Source organism: Hyposmocoma kahamanoa, unplaced genomic scaffold (genome assembly GCF_003589595.1).
Source record: "Hyposmocoma kahamanoa isolate Upper Pololo Valley unplaced genomic scaffold, ASM358959v1 89, whole genome shotgun sequence".
Taxonomy (NCBI): domain Eukaryota; kingdom Metazoa; phylum Arthropoda; class Insecta; order Lepidoptera; family Cosmopterigidae; genus Hyposmocoma; species Hyposmocoma kahamanoa.
The window spans coordinates 205,720-222,757 of record NW_020654520.1 but is presented as its reverse complement, the minus strand read 5'-3'; the positions used below and the strand labels follow the sequence as shown (position 1 = coordinate 222,757).

Genomic DNA, 17,038 nt, shown 5'->3' with positions numbered 1-17,038 from the left:
TAACAATTACAATATAACGTTTTCAGATCATCAGGGCAAACATGGACGGTACTCATACAAAATCCATCGTCTCCGAAGCCGCCTACAAGGCGTCCGGCATAGCCGTGGACATTATCGCTCGAAGAGTATTTTGGTGCGATTCGCTGCTTGACTACATCGAAACTGTCGATTACGATGGCAATCACAGGTTCTTGGTGTTGAGAGGACAGCAGGTCCCCAGTCCTTCGAGACTGGCCCTGTTCGAGGACCGGGTGTACTGGTCGGACAGCACCAAGCAAGGCATCAGCTCCGTCAACAAGTACGAGGGTTCGACTAGCATACAAGCCATCTACAAAATGAAGGACATCAGAGATCCCAAAGCCATTACTGTGATACACTCGCTGAAGCAGACTTCGGTGAACAACCCGTGCGGAAACAACAACGGCGGCTGCTCGCAGATGTGCATCGTGACCGCACTGCAGAACGGCGGGCTTGGCTATCGCTGTGCATGCAACATCGGCTACCGCCTCGAGACCGATCTCAGAAACTGTGATCTAATTAAGGAGTTCCTTATGTATTCCCAGCAGAGGTTTATTAAAGGAAAAGTTCTGAACCCTGTCATAGAAGGTTTCAGTGATGCCATATTACCAGTAGTGTCGAGGCGGGCTAGGTTCGTAGGTTTGGATTTCGACTCGCGGGACGAACATATATATTACTCAGATGTTCTTCAAGACGTTATCTACAGGGTGCACAGAAACGGCACCACGCGCGAAATAGTGTTAGCGTCACAAAATGAGGGAGTCGAGGGCTTAGCCGTCGACTGGGCTTCGAAAAACTTGTATTATATCGATTCTAGGAAAGGAACGTTAAACGTGTTATCAACAAGGAATATAGCGTATAAGAGAACGTTATTAAAAGATTTAAAGAGGCCCCGAGCTATCGTCGTTCATCCCAATAAGGGATACATTTTCTTCTCGGAGTGGGATCGTCCTGCAAATATCAGCAGAGCAAACACTGATGGCAGTGGACTGCTTGTTTTTGAAAACGTTACTCTCGGTTGGCCGAACGGGCTTTCAATAGACTTCGAGGCCGACAGAGTGTATTGGTGTGACGCACTTCTGGACCACGTGCAACACGCCAAACTAGACGGTACCGATGTAAAGACTGTCAACTCTAGGTTAATAAGACATCCGTTCTCTATTGTTATTCATAAGGAATTCATGTATATCACCGACTGGAGACTGGATGCCATAGTGAGACTGCACAAGTTGACCGGAGAACAAGAAGACATCATGGTGAGGGAACCTCAGACCAACCGACTTTATGGCGTCAAAGTCTATAGCAACGAGGTGCAGAAGATAGACCCGATGCAGCCATGTGCAAGAAACAATGGAAACTGTCAAAAATTATGTTTTGCTGTACCGAGGAACAACACGGAGTTGTTGACGGTGAAATGCGGATGCCCTTACGGTGAAAAGTTGGGACCAGACGGCACGAGTTGTATAGCGGATCCAAGTTCTGAGCCTCCGGTACAGGCGTGCCCAAACTCATGGGACTTCACCTGCAATAACCAACGCTGCATCCCGAAGAGCTGGGTCTGTGACGGCGACGACGATTGTTTGGACAACAGCGACGAAGAACAAAATTGTACAAGTTAGTTAACCAAAAATCTTAAGTTAATTTCGTATTTGATCCAAATGCAGTTTTGTGTTTTAATGTGTAAATCAATCTTCGCGTTTTCTATCCAGAGACAACTTGCAGTGCAGCAGAGTTCATGTGTAAGTCAGGCCGCTGTATTCCCGCGACATTCGTGTGTGACTCGGAAAATGACTGCGGTGACTTCTCGGACGAGACCGGCTGTGTCAATGTGACCTGCAGCTCCACACAATTCCAGTGCGATAATGGCCGATGTGTGCCTAACACGTGGAGATGCGACTCGGAGAACGATTGCGGTGATGGTTCGGATGAGGGAACTCATTGTGCAGAAAAAACCTGCGCTTACTTCCAGGTTTGTAAACACCACCTGAACTGCGTTGTATGACTTATATACACATACTCGTATTAATTGTGTTCGTCTTTTTAGTTTACATGTCCGCGAACCGGACATTGCATACCGGCGTCGTGGGTGTGCGACGGAGATGACGACTGCTTTGACAAACAAGATGAAGCCGACTGTCCACCGGTCTCATGTCTCGCTTCTCAGTTCAAGTGCGCTGACCTTAAGCAGTGTGTCCAGGTAAGCTCACTCGTACTTTTCTAATTATCTACCCCTTCAGCGATTGATGTTTATTGTGATTCTACAATTTTGTATATTTTTCTGCAGGAGGCGTACAAATGCGACGGTATCCCAGACTGCAACGACGGCAGTGACGAAGCGGGCTGCCCTTCCTTGGCGCCACATCAATGTCAGCCCGATAAACAATTCCAATGCCGATCTTCCGGCATCTGTATTCCCAAAACTTGGTATTGTGACGGTGAGCGTTCTCAGGTGTAAAATTTAAGTAAGAAGTTTTAGAATAAGATTACTAATATGGTATGAATGAATCAGGTACCCCCGACTGCGAAGACTTGTCAGACGAGCCGTCTACGTGCGGCGCGGTTCAATGCGCGCAGAACTTCTTCCGGTGCACCAACGGCCGCTGCGTGTTCAAGGCGTACGTGTGCGACGGCAACGACGACTGCGGCGACGGCTCCGACGAAGGACTCGAACACGCTTGCAAACCTCCGCCGTTCCGGTAAACGCTTGGCACCCGCCCGCACGACGGCTTCTTGGCGTCAGGGCCTGCGTAAAAGCGTTTTGGGCGAAATTGCAGGTGCCCGTCCGGCCAGTGGCAGTGCCCGGGAGTGACCGACCGCTGCGTCAACCTCACCCGGGTGTGCGACAACAACTACGACTGCCCCAACGGCGCGGACGAGGGTGCGTAGCGGGCGTCCGGCCGAGCCGCCGAGCCCGGCGCGTCTGAGCTGCGGTCGTTGCAGGTCCGGGCTGCGAGTCGGCCGAGTGCGCGCACCAGTCGGGGCTGTGCTCCAACGAGTGCCGCCAGACGCCCGGCGGGCCGCTGTGCCTGTGCCCCGCGGGCGAGCAGCTGCAGGCCGACGGGCTGACGTGCCGCGACGTGGACGAGTGCGACCCGCCCGGCGCCTGCTCGCAGCTCTGCACCAACGTCAAGAAGTCCTACCACTGCGGCTGCGTCGACGGCTACCGCCTGGGCGCCGACAAGCACTCCTGCAAGGCCGACAACCACTCCAGCGCCTTCCTCATCATCTCCAACCGCCACTCCATCCTCGTCGCCGACCTCAACGAGCAGGGCCTCGAGCGAGTGCCCATCAACGTGGAGAACGTCGTCGCCACCGCCTCCAACATGCACACCGGAACCATCTTCTGGTCCGACATGAAACTGAAGAAGATCTCCAGGCTGGACCGAGGCACCGAGCCGACCGTGATCGTGTCCACGGGCCTGGACCTCGTCGAGGGCCTCGCCTACGACTGGGTGGGAGGAAACGTGTACTGGCTGGACAGCAAGCTGAACACCATCGAGGTCGCCAAAGAGGACGGCAAGGCGCGCACGACGCTGCTGAGCGGGAACATCACGCAGCCGCGAGGCATGTGCCTGGACCCGGCGCCCTCCGCGCGCTGGCTCTTCTGGACCGACTGGGGAGAGAACCCGAGAATCGAGCGCGTCGGGATGGACGGCACGCAGCGGCTGGCCATCATCACCACCAAGATCTATTGGCCCAACGGTCTGACGCTCGACACGGCCACGCAGCGAGTGTACTTTGCCGACTCCAAGCTGGACTTTATAGACTTCTGCAACTACAACGGCTCGGGACGGCAGCAGGTGCTGGCGGGAAGCCACTACCTGTTGCACCCGCATTCTCTAACGCTGTTCGAAGACACGCTGTATTGGACCGACCGGCAACTGAACCGCGTGCTGTCGGCGCACAAGTTCCGCGGCATAAACCAGACCGTGGTGTCGCACCTTATCTCCCAGCCGCTATCCATCCACGTGCACCACCCGTCGCTGCAGCCGCAATACTCGAATCCGTGCACTCCTAGCGCCTGCCAGCACCTCTGCTTGCTGAGTCCCAACGCTTCAATTCCGTACTCATGCCGTTGCAAGCCCGGATTCAAGCTCATGCCCGACGGCAAATGTATTGAAGGTTGGTCAATTGCTTTTAATTATATTAAGTATTAACGTAGCTATTCATTTTAATTTCTTACATTGCTTGTTACAGAGGAAACCGCCTATCTCATGGTACTGAAGGGTACACAGATCGTGGACTTGTCTCTGGATGGGTCAGGAAGATCTGGTCAACTTTCCCCCATAGTCGGTATTCAAGGTAGGTTATGAAATTTCGCCAACTTCTGCTGTCCCAATTTTTTTTTCGTCGCATGCAATGAAATGATCCCTTCGTGAAAAAAATTTGATCAATTTTATTCATTTTTATGGACAACGCACGCTTGACCAAAAAATGTACAGTGCCAAAATAGTTGTTATAAAAAAAGGCTTCATGATTCCTAAGACAGTTTCCTTGTACATTCTATGGTTTCGGATTCCTCCATACTGTCCCATTTAAAACAAACACCACTGAATATATTACCAATAAATTATATCTGTCTGTTTTGCTATATGTTACAGGTGCAGTACAACTCGAGTACGACCGCACGGGACATTTATTATTCTGGCTACAATCGATTTCGGGCGACAACGACGATGACGAAAACTGTACAGTGTACAGCATGTACGGTGGCGATGGAATTCGTAAGGAGTTCCTTGGACAAGACACCGGCATCGTCGGTGCACCTTCCGCGCTGGCCTTTGATTGGCTTGGTAGAAACCTGTACATGGCCAACCGTGTCGCCAGCAATATCGAGATAGTCCGCGTCGACGGCAAAATTAACTACAGAACCATCATCCTTGCCAACGACGGCAAGAAAACTTCCGTTGCGAAGCCGAGAGGCATCTGCCTGGACCCCACTGATGGGTTAGTGCTGTTAATTTAATTATTACCTAGAGAAGCGATGCTTAAACAAATATATTTCACAGTGTTTGCATCATAATTAACAACTTTTTTATTTCAATTTCAGAAAAATTTACTGGTCTGATGAAGGTGGCTATGGAGTCCCAGCTAAGATAGGTAAAGCAAACATGGATGGCTCCAATGCAATTATTTTGGTGGACAACATTGAGCGACCAGAAGGCATTACGATAGACGTCGAAAAAAAGGTCATCTACTACAGTACGCAATTTCCCGCCAGCGTGAGCAGCGTCAATGCAGATGGCAACGACCGCAAGACCGTCCTCTCTGAAGTAAATGGCATCTCCTACCCGAAAGTCATTTCGGTGCTGGACTCACGCCTATACGTTCTGGACCCCAGACATGAAAAGATTATAAAAGCTGACTTGCCCAATGGTGATAACATCAAAGTAATCATCGACAACGAAAGTGATTTAAAGTCAATGACAATATTCCAAAAGAGGAAAATGATGCATCATACGTGCCTCACCAACAACGGTGGTTGTGAACAGATTTGTATTCCTGGTGACAGTGGCTCCAGAGTGTGCGCTTGCTCTATTGGCTACCGGAAGGAGAACGAAATCAACTGTGTGCCATATAAGACATTCGCCGTGGTGTCCCAACTAGACCTCATCCGGGGCTACAGTTTGGACAACAGCGCCGAGGCGATGGTCCCTGTCACGGGTCAGGGTCATCACATCCTCCACGTAGATGTCCACTTCGCGGATAACTACATCTATTGGGTTGAGTTTAACAGGGGTCAATGGAACGGAATATTCCGTATCAGACCGAACGGCACGGAGCTGCAGCACATTGTCAAGGACGGCGTAGGCAGCAATGGTATTAGAGGTTTAGCTATCGATTGGGTTGCGGGTAATCTATATTTCACAAATGTATTCCCACACGAGAACTACGTGGAAATGTGCTGGCTGGATGGGTCTCACCGAAAAGTGCTCGTGAAAACGACTATGGACGCTCCACGTGAGCTCGCGGTCAATCCTTTGAAGCGATTGCTGTACTGGATCGATTATGGGCAGTATCCGCGTATTGGAAAAGCCTATTTAGACGGAAGCGAATGGCAAACACTGGTTACATCTGGAATATCAAATCCCAGAGATTTAACTATTGATATGTTGACTCACGATGTTTACTGGGTTGACTCAAAATTGGACCAGATTCAGAAGATCTCGTATAATGGAGGCAACAGGCAGCTTATTAGGTCGAACCTGCCTAATCCTATGGGAATTGCCATACATACCACTAGCGTCTACTGGGTTGATAGAAATTTGCAAACCATATATAAAGCATCTAAATTACCGGGAAACACGACAATGCCAGAAAAATTAAGAACAAATCTACCCAAGCTCAGAGACATCGTAATTTTCGACATCAACAACCAACCGACAGACGAAACCAATCCGTGCAGAAAGCTGGGTAATGGAGGCTGTGACCAGCTCTGCTTCAGTTATCCGCCAGACTCAAATAAAGGCGTTACGTACCGATGCGACTGTGCCACTGGGCAAGTTTCCAGTTTCAATCCTAAGAAATGTGATGTTCTAGTGGACGAATATCTTGTATTTACAACAAGAACGGAAATCCGTGCTATTAATCTAGATCCTAAGTCTACTGGAGTGCCATTCAAACCTATCGGCAATTTGACCAATGTAGTAGGAGTTGAATTTGACCATGCGGACAACAGATTGTTCTTCACTCAAATCCGTCCTTGGCCGAAAATCGCTTGGATGCCGTCTAATAATCCCAGTTTTGCCAACATAAATAACATCATCAGTAAAGGTATCAATCCCGAGGGAATTTCTTACGACTGGACACAGAAAAAGATTTACTGGACCGACAGCTCTAATAACTCTATATACGCCATGAACCTCGATGGAACTGAATTAGTGATGATTGCACGAGTGGAACGACCTCGCGCCATTGTTGTTGACCCCTGTAACGGTACTTTATACTACACCGATTGGGGTAGATTTGGTACATCTGGCAAAATATACAGAACGACGATGGCTGGCTCGCTGAAGAAAGCGATCATAGACAAAGATTTGTCTCAGCCCAGCGGTCTGACTATTGATTTTGATGAAAACATGCTTTACTGGACGGATGCTGTTCGAGAAAAAATTGAAAGATCCAAACTTGACGGATCAGACCGCGAAGTCCTGATATCTGCAACGATTTATCCCTTCGCTATTACTGTCTATGGAAATTATATCTACTGGACGGACCTGCAACTACGGGGGGTATACCGAGCTGAAAAGCACACAGGAGCTCATATGATAGAAATGGTCAAACGTCTGGAAGACTCACCGCGAGACATTCACATATACAGTCGCAGCAGGCAGAAATGTCAAGTGAACCCTTGCCAAATCAACAATGGTGGTTGTGCGCAGAGTTGTCACCCGGCACCAAAAAATACAGTGGAGTGCAAATGCGATGATAACACTAAGTTAGTCAATGAGGGTAGGATGTGTGTAGCTAAAAATATTACGTGCGATCCGAGCAAATTTGCTTGCGCCAACGGAAAGTGCATCAGCAGAATGTGGTCATGCGACGGAGATGATGACTGCGGCGATAATTCCGATGAAGATAAAAACTATTGTGCTTACCACTCTTGCTCTCCTAACGAGTTTCGCTGCAACAATGGACGCTGTATCTTTAAGTCATGGAAGTGTGATCACGAGAATGACTGTAAGGACGGATCGGACGAAGAAGGTTGTGTGTATCCACCTTGCGCTGAAGGTGAATTCACTTGCCTCAACTCACGCTGTATACCTATGACCCAAGTGTGTAACGGCATCAACGACTGTAAAGATAACGTTACATCCGATGAGACTCATGAACGATGTCCAAGGAACACAACGTGCCCAACAAATCACCTCAAGTGCGAGAAGACAAATATTTGTGTCGAACCATACTGGCTGTGTGACGGAGACAATGATTGCGGTGACAACTCCGACGAGGATCCATTACATTGCGCGCAGAGGACATGTCCGCAGAATAGCTTCCGCTGCCCTAATCACCGTTGCATTCCTGCTACCTGGTACTGCGACGGTGATGACGACTGCGGTGACGGAGCTGACGAACCACCAGAATACTGTAAATCGGAAGGTCGAACCTGCTTCGGTGACCTGTTTACTTGCGACAACGGCAACTGCATTCCGAGAATATACATTTGCGATGGCGACAATGATTGCCTAGATAACAGTGACGAGGATGATAGACATCAGTGTAATGAGCGCAAATGTGACGCCGAGACCGAATATACGTGCGAGGAGAATAAATTCTGGGGTCGCGCGCAGTGCATCCCGCGGAAGTGGCTGTGTGACGGTGACCCTGACTGTATCGATGGCGCTGACGAAAATTCTACGTTACATCATTGTGCTACACCTACACCTTGTTCCGAAGAGCAATTCCAGTGCAATAATGGACGTTGTATCAATCAGGGTTGGGTTTGCGATCATGACAATGATTGTGGCGATGGATCTGACGAGGGCAAACACTGCAATACGCAATACAAAACTTGCACGGAGAACGAGTTCAAATGTCAGAACTTCAAATGTATCAGGAACCACTTCAGATGCGATGGCGAGGATGACTGTGGCGACCACTCCGATGAAGTTGGCTGTGTTAAGGAGAACAAAACTTGTCCCGCTGGGCAATTCAAGTGTAATAACGACCAGTGCATCGATAACAGACTAGTTTGTAATAAAGTCTCCGATTGCACTGACGACTCAGACGAACCTGCACATTGTAACGTCGACGAGTGCGCCAAGTTAGAGATTAACCAATGTGGACATAAATGTATCGACACATTAACAGGTTATTATTGTGATTGCAATCAAGGCTACAAGCTGCTAGCGGACGGCAAAGCATGCGCTGACATAGACGAATGTATTGAAACACCGGGAGTGTGCTCACAGTACTGCTCAAATACACCGGGCTCGTACTACTGTAAATGTAATGAACAGTATTATGAAAGGGAAGCCGATGAACACACTTGCAAGAGGAAAGATAATACCACAGCTTGGGTAATATTTACTAATAAGTACTACGTGAGAAACATGTCCACTGATGCGTCGCTTTACAACCTGGTCCATCAGGACCTTATGAACGTTGTGGCAATTGATTTCGATATCAAAGAGCAAAAGATGTACTTCGCTGATGTGTCTGCTAAAACAATTTATAGATCTGATTACGCCGATCCCAATCCAACGAAAGAAGTAGTTATTAGACACGACTCACATGGTCTAGAAGGCATTGCCATAGATTGGGTCGGAAGAAAGCTATACTGGCTCGACCGACATTCCAAGAATTTAGATGTTTCCGAATTAGATGGTACAAGAAGAAAGACATTGAAAACTGGCATTGCTGACCCTAGAGCTATTGTGGTTCACCCTGGTATTGGGTATTTATATTTCACGTCTTGGCACTTGCAAGCATTCATCGGTAAAATGGGAATGGATGGTTCCAACTTTTCCACCATACTGAATTGGGAAGACGACATTGCTTGGCCTAATGCCTTGACTATTGACTACTTTACCGACAGAATTTACTGGGCTGATGCTCATCTGGACTACATTGGATCAGCCGATCTCAATGGAAAGCATAGGCACGTTGTACTATCAGGCACTAAGGTTCCCCACGTGTTTGCCATTAGTTTATTCGATGATGAAATTTACTGGACCGATTGGAACTTGAAGGCAATAAGTAAAGCCAATAAACATTCGGGTGAAAACTTGACGATTCTCAGAAATACGACGCACCGTCCATATGATATCCATGTAGTTCACCCACTGAGGCAACTGTCTTATCCTAATCCTTGCGGAACTAACAATGGAGGATGCTCACATCTCTGTCTCATTGCTCCACCGCCCGAATCGAGCTACTTGAATATAGAGATATTAGGCTACGGCGAGGAAGGTGCGACTACGTACAAATGTGCCTGTCCCAACCAGTTTTACTTAGCTAGAGATATGAAGACGTGTATAGCAAATTGCACTAATGGCCAACATAGATGCAACGGTCGTGACGAGAAATGTATACCATGGTTCTGGAAATGTGACGGTGAAAAAGATTGTATGGATGGCTCTGATGAACCTGAAACTTGTCCTGTGAGGCACTGCAGAGCAGGATCCTTCCAGTGTAAGAACACGAACTGCACGCCAGCCGCAACTATTTGTGACGGCACAGACGACTGTGGGGATGGCAGTGATGAAGCAGAGTGCGCACATGAGTGCCCACTTCTTGAATTCAAGTGTAAATCTAGTGGCAGATGCATTTTAGACAGCTGGAAATGCGACGGAGACACAGACTGCAAGGATAATAGCGATGAAGATCCAGCAATGTGTCACAACCGACCTTGTAACCCCGACACGGAATTCTCTTGCAAGAACGGTCGTTGCATACCGAAACTTTGGATGTGCGACTTTGATAATGATTGTGGAGATGACTCCGATGAACCTGCTTACATGTGTCGACAGAGAAACTGCACTACAGGCTGGAGAAGATGTCCCGGTCAAGCTAACTACAGATGTATACCGAAATGGCTCTTCTGTGATGGGAAGGATGACTGTCGCGATGGGTCTGACGAACTTCCAGAAAACTGTCCAACTTGCAACACTGATACTGACTTCACTTGCGAGAATAAACGTTGCATACCCAGGCAATGGCTTTGCGATTTCACCGACGATTGCGGTGATGGTAGCGACGAGGCTGAAGCAATTTGTCAGCACAACTACAGACAATGTTCTGAATCAGAATTCAAGTGTGGTAACGGCAAGTGTATCTCCTCGAGATGGCGTTGTGATCACGAGGACGATTGTGGAGATAACTCCGATGAGATGGATTGCGGAGGTTTTCAGTGCAAAAATGGAACGTTCCAATGCAAATCAGGCCACTGCATAGCTGCTTACTTCCGTTGCGATGGCGATCGAGACTGCAGGGATTTGTCAGACGAGATTGGATGTCCACCACGATACCCAGGAAATAGATACTGTCCCGAGAGCAGGTGAGTAATAGGTTGTTTTTAAACGCAAGTGTGAACAAAAAGAATTATTATGCTTGTGGTCATTTCCATTACAGATTCCAGTGCGGCAACAATTTATGCGTTTCCCAATCGGACTTGTGTGATGGAACGGATGATTGCGGTGACGGGTCTGACGAAGCACCGGCGCTCTGCACTAATTTCAATTGCGACACTCTGCGCAGGTTTCACTGTGATAACCACCGATGCGTGCCTCGGTAAGTGACTGGCGTGGGTTAACAATATTATAGTCATAGGAAATAAAACTATTTTTCCGGATTTAAGTTCAATTTTTCAATTTAAAAATTTTAAAAGTTCAATTTAAAAATTCATTCAATAAAATAATTTGTTAAACTTAATATAGCGTAAATTGGAATGTGTTCTTTGTAAAATTAAAAATAAGGTATTTAATTAATAACTATAGTGAAAAAATAGGGTGGTTTGCATCAATATTAGACATAACTGGTTGAAGACTGTACCACCTCAGTCAACCGTGTCCATGGGACCTGTAAAGGGCCCGAAACGTCGGTTTGTTTGAAAAAACAAATATACGCGATTTAAATCCGGAAAAATAGTTTTATTTCCTATGTGTAACAATCGTGAAAACCTAAGAACTCGAAATATCATAGTCATTCGAGGTGAAATTCAAGAGTATAAAATTATTTAAAAATGTAGAAGTATTCTGCCATCGGAAGAAAGAAAGGCACAAGCAGCAAATTCTAATTCGTAGATAAATGTGTTTAAATATATTTTTTAGGGTTTTCTGATAAAAAAAATAGTTAAAATATACATTTAAGTATTTCATTTATGTTTAAACATACCACAAGTTTTATACAGAAAGCAGTTTAAAAAAAAATTTGTAGTTTTGTAACTGCATGCAAAATATACAAGGCATAGGTAATTAATTTAAATGTGACTTTTAATACTTGACTCATGAATAGAACTAAAGGGCACAATAGCATTCATTTGTACCTTTTTTGTGTTATTAATATATTGTAATTAATTAAACTACATAATAAAAGCACAGTTCCATACATTACGAAGTAAAATCCTTTCGTAATAAACGTCAAATATGACTTTTCGTAATGAAAAACTTGATTATTGAACTCAGTTATGCCCTTTGAGCTTGCTTGAATATACCAACAATTATTGAGATGTATTTCTACAAAAATATAGTTATACATACATTGGGCTTTAATTCCTAATCCCAAATATGTATGTAATTCAATTTTGATAAAAATGTTGGATCCGAGGGCGAGTATTTGTAGCGCGCTTGTTTTTTTTTAAGTTTTACTAGAATAGAGTAAATATAGAAGATTTGTTAATTTTTATTTATTAATTAGCATCTGAAAATAAACATAAAATGACGGTAGAATGTGGAAACAGAGTTTAAACTATAATATAAATTAATTGAAGTGAATAAAATGGTTTGAAGTGAATACTCTATTTAAAACACGTTTATAAGGTACCAAGTTTGTGATGGCGTGGACAATTGCGGTGACGGGTCGGATGAGAACAACATGACGCTGTGCTCATCGCGCATCAAACCGTGCGACCCTTACACGCAATTCCAGTGCGCCAACCGGCATTGCGTCGACCGCACGCAACTCTGTGACCTGGCCGATGACTGCGGGGACGGCTCTGATGAACTGGGTTGCCATCATACGCATACTTGCTCTAATGTTGACAAAGGTTTGTGTGTGAACTGAATAGTTACTCCTTTTTACTTTGGATTTCCTCTCTTTTGCAAGTTTCACTGTTTATAAATTATTTTGCAGGCGGTTGCGAACACTTCTGTACGAACCTCACTTTAGCGGGCGGTGCGATTGGCTCCGGTGGGTATATCTGCACGTGTTTCCAGGGATGGATTATTTCACAAGCTGATAAAAAGAAGTGTGTTGATGTTGACGAGTGCGCAGCCGGTACGCATCATTGCTCGCAAATTTGCGCGAACCTCAACGGAAGTTACAGCTGCAACTGCCGTGATGGTTTCCAGTATGTATTTTTTTTAGGTAGATCTAAAAGTTTTAAACGAATAGATTCGTTTACTTGACAAAGTTGTCTCGGATTTCAGATTGGCTGACAGTCTGTCCGGAGTCTGTAAAGTACTGAAGGACGACGTTATTTTAATGTTCGCCAACGGTCCCGAGATTCGCGCTTTCGTCCAGGATAAAAATGAGGAGCTCGATATCATCGCGTCCGAGAAGAGAATCGAGGCCATTGACTACGATCCTAAGAATGAGATGGTGTTCTGGGCTGATAGCTACGATAAAACTATCAAACGTTCGTATATGATTAACGCCAAACAGGGTGAAGTCAAAAGTGGATTCGCACAAGATCTCAACATGAAAGGAAACGCCAAACCCACAGCCTTAGCCGTCGATTACGTTGGAGACAATTTATATTGGACCGAGGTCGACAGGGCGGGGTCAAAACCTAGAGGGCGCGTGATGGTAGCGAGAACGGACGGTAGGTATCGACGAGCGCTGGTCAGCGCCGGCCTCGAGAGCCCGACTTCGTTGGTGCTCGACCCCCAAATGGGTAAGATGATCTGGGCCGACGCCGGTTCCGCGCCGAAGATCGAGATGGCCTGGATGGACGGTTCCAAGAGGCGGCCCGTCGTCAGGGATTCCATTCGGCATCCGACAGGACTCGCTATAGACAGCGCAATGGACCACGCCATCTATTGGGTGGATACGAAACTGAACACGATCGAAACGATGAAACACGACGGCTCCAATCGCAAAGTGATCTTGAAAGGCGACCTCCTGAAGCACCCGATCTCGCTCGACGTGTTCGAGTCGTCCCTGTACTGGGTGACCCGCGACACGGGCGAGCTGGTGCGACAGGACAAGTTCGGCAGAGGCGTGCCGTTCGTTATCTCCAAGGACCTAGTCAATCCGTCGGCCGTGAAAGGTGAGGACGTCGGCGGAGCCGGATTCCGATTCGCCGACGGGCCGTGAAACCCTAACCTTGTGCGCAGTGTACCACCCGCTGCGGTACAACGCGTCGCTGGCGGGGACCCGCGGCGCGTGCTCGCGCGCCGCCTGCAGCCACCTGTGCCTGCTGGTGCCGGCCGGGCACCGCTGCGCCTGCCCCGACCAGCAGCCGCCGCCCAAGCGCGTCATGCACGAGCTGGCCTGCGACGCCGGTGAGCCGCGGCGCCAGTTGCCCGACCCCGGCCGACCCCGGCCGACCCCGGCCGACCCCGGCCGACCCCGGCCGGCCCCGGCTGACCCCGTGTCCGTTGCAGCCGTGGAGGCGGAGCGGGCGGCGCCGCGCGTGTGCCCCTGCGAGAACGGCGGGCGCTGCGCCGAGGCCGAGGACGGCTCGCTGGAGTGCGTGTGCCGGCCGCCGCTGCAGCCGCCCTTCTGCGCCGGCGCCGCGGGCACGGCCGCCGGCCGCACGGCCACCAGCGCCGCCGTGCTCGTGCCGGTGCTGCTGCTCGTCGTGCTGGCCCTGGGCGCGGCCGCGGCCTGGTTCGTCGTGCGGAAGCGGCCCTTGTGAGTACCGCGCGCCCCGCCGGCCTCGGCCGCGGCGGGGCGCTGACGTCGGCCTGTTGCAGCGGCAAGGGCGGCGCGCTGGGCAGCCTGGCGTCGTCGCAGAGCGTGTCGTTCCGGCAGGGCTCCAACGTGGAGTTCGGCGGCGTGGGCGGCGCGGGGCCGCCCGGCGAGCCCGCCTACACGCTGGAGGACACGGGCGGCCGCAAGGGCCGCGACTTCGCCAACCCCATGTACGAGGCCGTGACGCGCGCGGCCGAGCCCGAGCCGGGCGTGTACGAGGTGCCCGACGAGCTGCGCGACAAGGTGGCGTCGGCCGTGCTGTCGCCGTCGGCCAGCGAGACGCGCGGCGCGGGCGGGCGGCGGCGCGCGCTGGACCCCGCGGCCGACTCCACGGCCGACACGGCGCAGCTGGTGCTGGAGGACAAGCTCTGCTAGCGCCGCCGCCGCGGGCCGCGCGCCCCGCTGCGCCCGGCCCGCCCGCCGCCGCTCCCCTTCTGCGTCTGCTGAACTTCCCCTTCGCCCTCTCTCCCTCTCTCCCTCTCTCCCTCTCTCCCTCTCTTCCTCTCCGCTGTTCCCCGTTACTCGTTCCGTAATCGTAGCGGGATTACTCTTAATACGTAAATTATACGCTTCGTTTATTTTGTATTCGTTATTCTGTCACGCGTCGCTTCCGCTTCGGCCGGCTTCGGCCCTTCCTTCCGCGTCAGTGCTTCTTCCCGTTTACTTTTTTGTTAAAGTAAGTGTTTGAATCTATTTTACGAGATGTTATTTATTGTTCCGATCGACTCGAATCATATCAACGTTATCATAGAACGGTATAAATATAATCTGTCGGCGTCGCGTCGCCGGGGCGAGCGCGGTCCGTCATCGTGCAGCTTTGCGTAACGACGTTTCGCCGACCGCAGAAGCTCCGGGACCGACGGCGGCGCCCCGTCCGTGCGACGCGACTTGTAAAAATGAGTGTAGACGTTGGAGTGTTCGTTCCGCCACGCGGAGACTTAACGCCGCGAGGCGCCTCGTCGCGACATTCCTGCAGACGTTTGTTTGAGTAACGATGATTTTAGTACATAAATAATTAGGAATTGTTATGCGAGCCCGCGGGGCCCGGATCTTTGTAGAGTTTTAAATTGATTTGACAATAAGCAATATACTACTTTAGAGAATTATTTATTTATTTCGGTTTAAGACTATGTAAAATATAGCTATGTTGTGTTTTATAATTGTCTATTAAATGGTAAAAATATTACATCATCGTGGGATTCAATGTCAAATTGCCATAAATGTGTGAGATAATGTTTCTGTTGTTTAATTTTTAAATAGTTATTGATGTAACAGTTGTTTTAATGCGAACCTCTATGATGTAAATATTGCTTATGTGCGTTCAGATGTGATGTACGTGTTGATAGTCCAAATTTTATATACCTAATAAATATATTGTATATATTGTAGCGAATTACCTGCGAGGGGCCGACGTCTCTGTGAATATATCAACATCACACTAGGAATTTTCTGATATGTATAGTATAAATATTACCTAAATACAAGCAAACTCGAGTTGAATTGCATAAATGTAAAAAGTATAAATCTGTCAATATTATGAATAAGGAGAAAAGAAAAATATTTTTGTATTGGGATTATTATAGTTATAGAATGTCCTTTGACGTTAGGTTGAAAATATTGTGTAAAATAAATGAAAGAAATAATCATTGTGGAAATTATTTACTTGCTCTTCCTCCTATATAATAGTTTTATTATAATTTAGACAACAATACGGATATTTTTGTCTTTCAATAACAATTCTCACTGCGTATTGTCTCAAATATGTACATAATTAACTAAGAGTGTTATAGTGATCGTTTAGAGGGGAAAATGAAGGACAAACATGAGTTACTTATGACTGATTGAAGCTGACCGCATTCAGACGAGCGCATAATTATATTAGATAGGTAGATTCTAATATTGATGTAACAGTACAATATTATTTATTGTATACACTAGAAAAGGAAAACAATACAATACAATTAAATGGGCGGTCTTATTCTTGTCTTATTCAGACAACCTTTGGATGGAAGTAATTATATAACAAACAGGAAAAAGAAGGCGGTGTGTGAGGAGTTACTAATCAATAGGATAGAAAATCGATAAACAAATACAAATGCGTACAGATGACAGGTGGAACGAGGTAAATATTTAAAAAGGCTAATGAGTAGCTGATACCCGTACCAAATATTATGTAAAAAAGCACTACGTTATTTTTAAATATTTTTGCCAAAGGAAAACACTTCCTCTAACATTTTGTAATACTCAGCGTAAGATTGAACACGCAGCGAGTGCCCTTGCCTTTGCGCACGCTTTCCCATGAGTTTCGCACCCCCTCGTTGGAGCGCCGCCACCGCAGTCGCTCGGTTAGGTGGCTTGCACTAACACAAGAGTGCGTTAGTGCATGTTAGACGAGACGTCACGTCTTCGCGCGTATATCGGTGTATTCACTTTGTAGCCTGTG

The 17,038-nt window shown here is 47.9% G+C and overlaps 1 protein-coding gene across 4 annotated transcripts in view; it reads left to right on the top strand.

Moving 5' to 3' along the window:
• LOC113236185 (low-density lipoprotein receptor-related protein 2) overlaps window positions 1-15,109 on the top strand; it is a 234,914-nt gene extending 219,805 nt beyond the window's left edge. For 2 of the 4 annotated variants that reach the window (XM_026472197.1, XM_026472196.1), the window contains 17 exons: window positions 27-1,632; window positions 1,728-1,987; window positions 2,063-2,215; window positions 2,303-2,453; window positions 2,528-2,714; window positions 2,793-2,896; window positions 2,959-4,140; window positions 4,216-4,320; window positions 4,620-4,965; window positions 5,069-11,017; window positions 11,092-11,250; window positions 12,498-12,724; window positions 12,811-13,027; window positions 13,107-13,948; window positions 14,016-14,183; window positions 14,286-14,535; window positions 14,598-15,109. In XM_026472197.1, coding sequence (XP_026327982.1) covers window positions 27-1,632; window positions 1,728-1,987; window positions 2,063-2,215; window positions 2,303-2,453; window positions 2,528-2,714; window positions 2,793-2,896; window positions 2,959-4,140; window positions 4,216-4,320; window positions 4,620-4,965; window positions 5,069-11,017; window positions 11,092-11,250; window positions 12,498-12,724; window positions 12,811-13,027; window positions 13,107-13,948; window positions 14,016-14,183; window positions 14,286-14,535; window positions 14,598-14,970 — 12,279 coding nt within the window. In that variant the 3' untranslated portion in view covers window positions 14,971-15,109. The remainder of the gene's footprint in view (window positions 1-26; window positions 1,633-1,727; window positions 1,988-2,062; window positions 2,216-2,302; window positions 2,454-2,527; window positions 2,715-2,792; window positions 2,897-2,958; window positions 4,141-4,215; window positions 4,321-4,619; window positions 4,966-5,068; window positions 11,018-11,091; window positions 11,251-12,497; window positions 12,725-12,810; window positions 13,028-13,106; window positions 13,949-14,015; window positions 14,184-14,285; window positions 14,536-14,597) is intronic. The other 2 variants (XM_026472198.1, XM_026472199.1) reach the window with 2 other exon arrangements.
• Window positions 15,110-17,038: the final 1,929 nt, after the last annotated feature.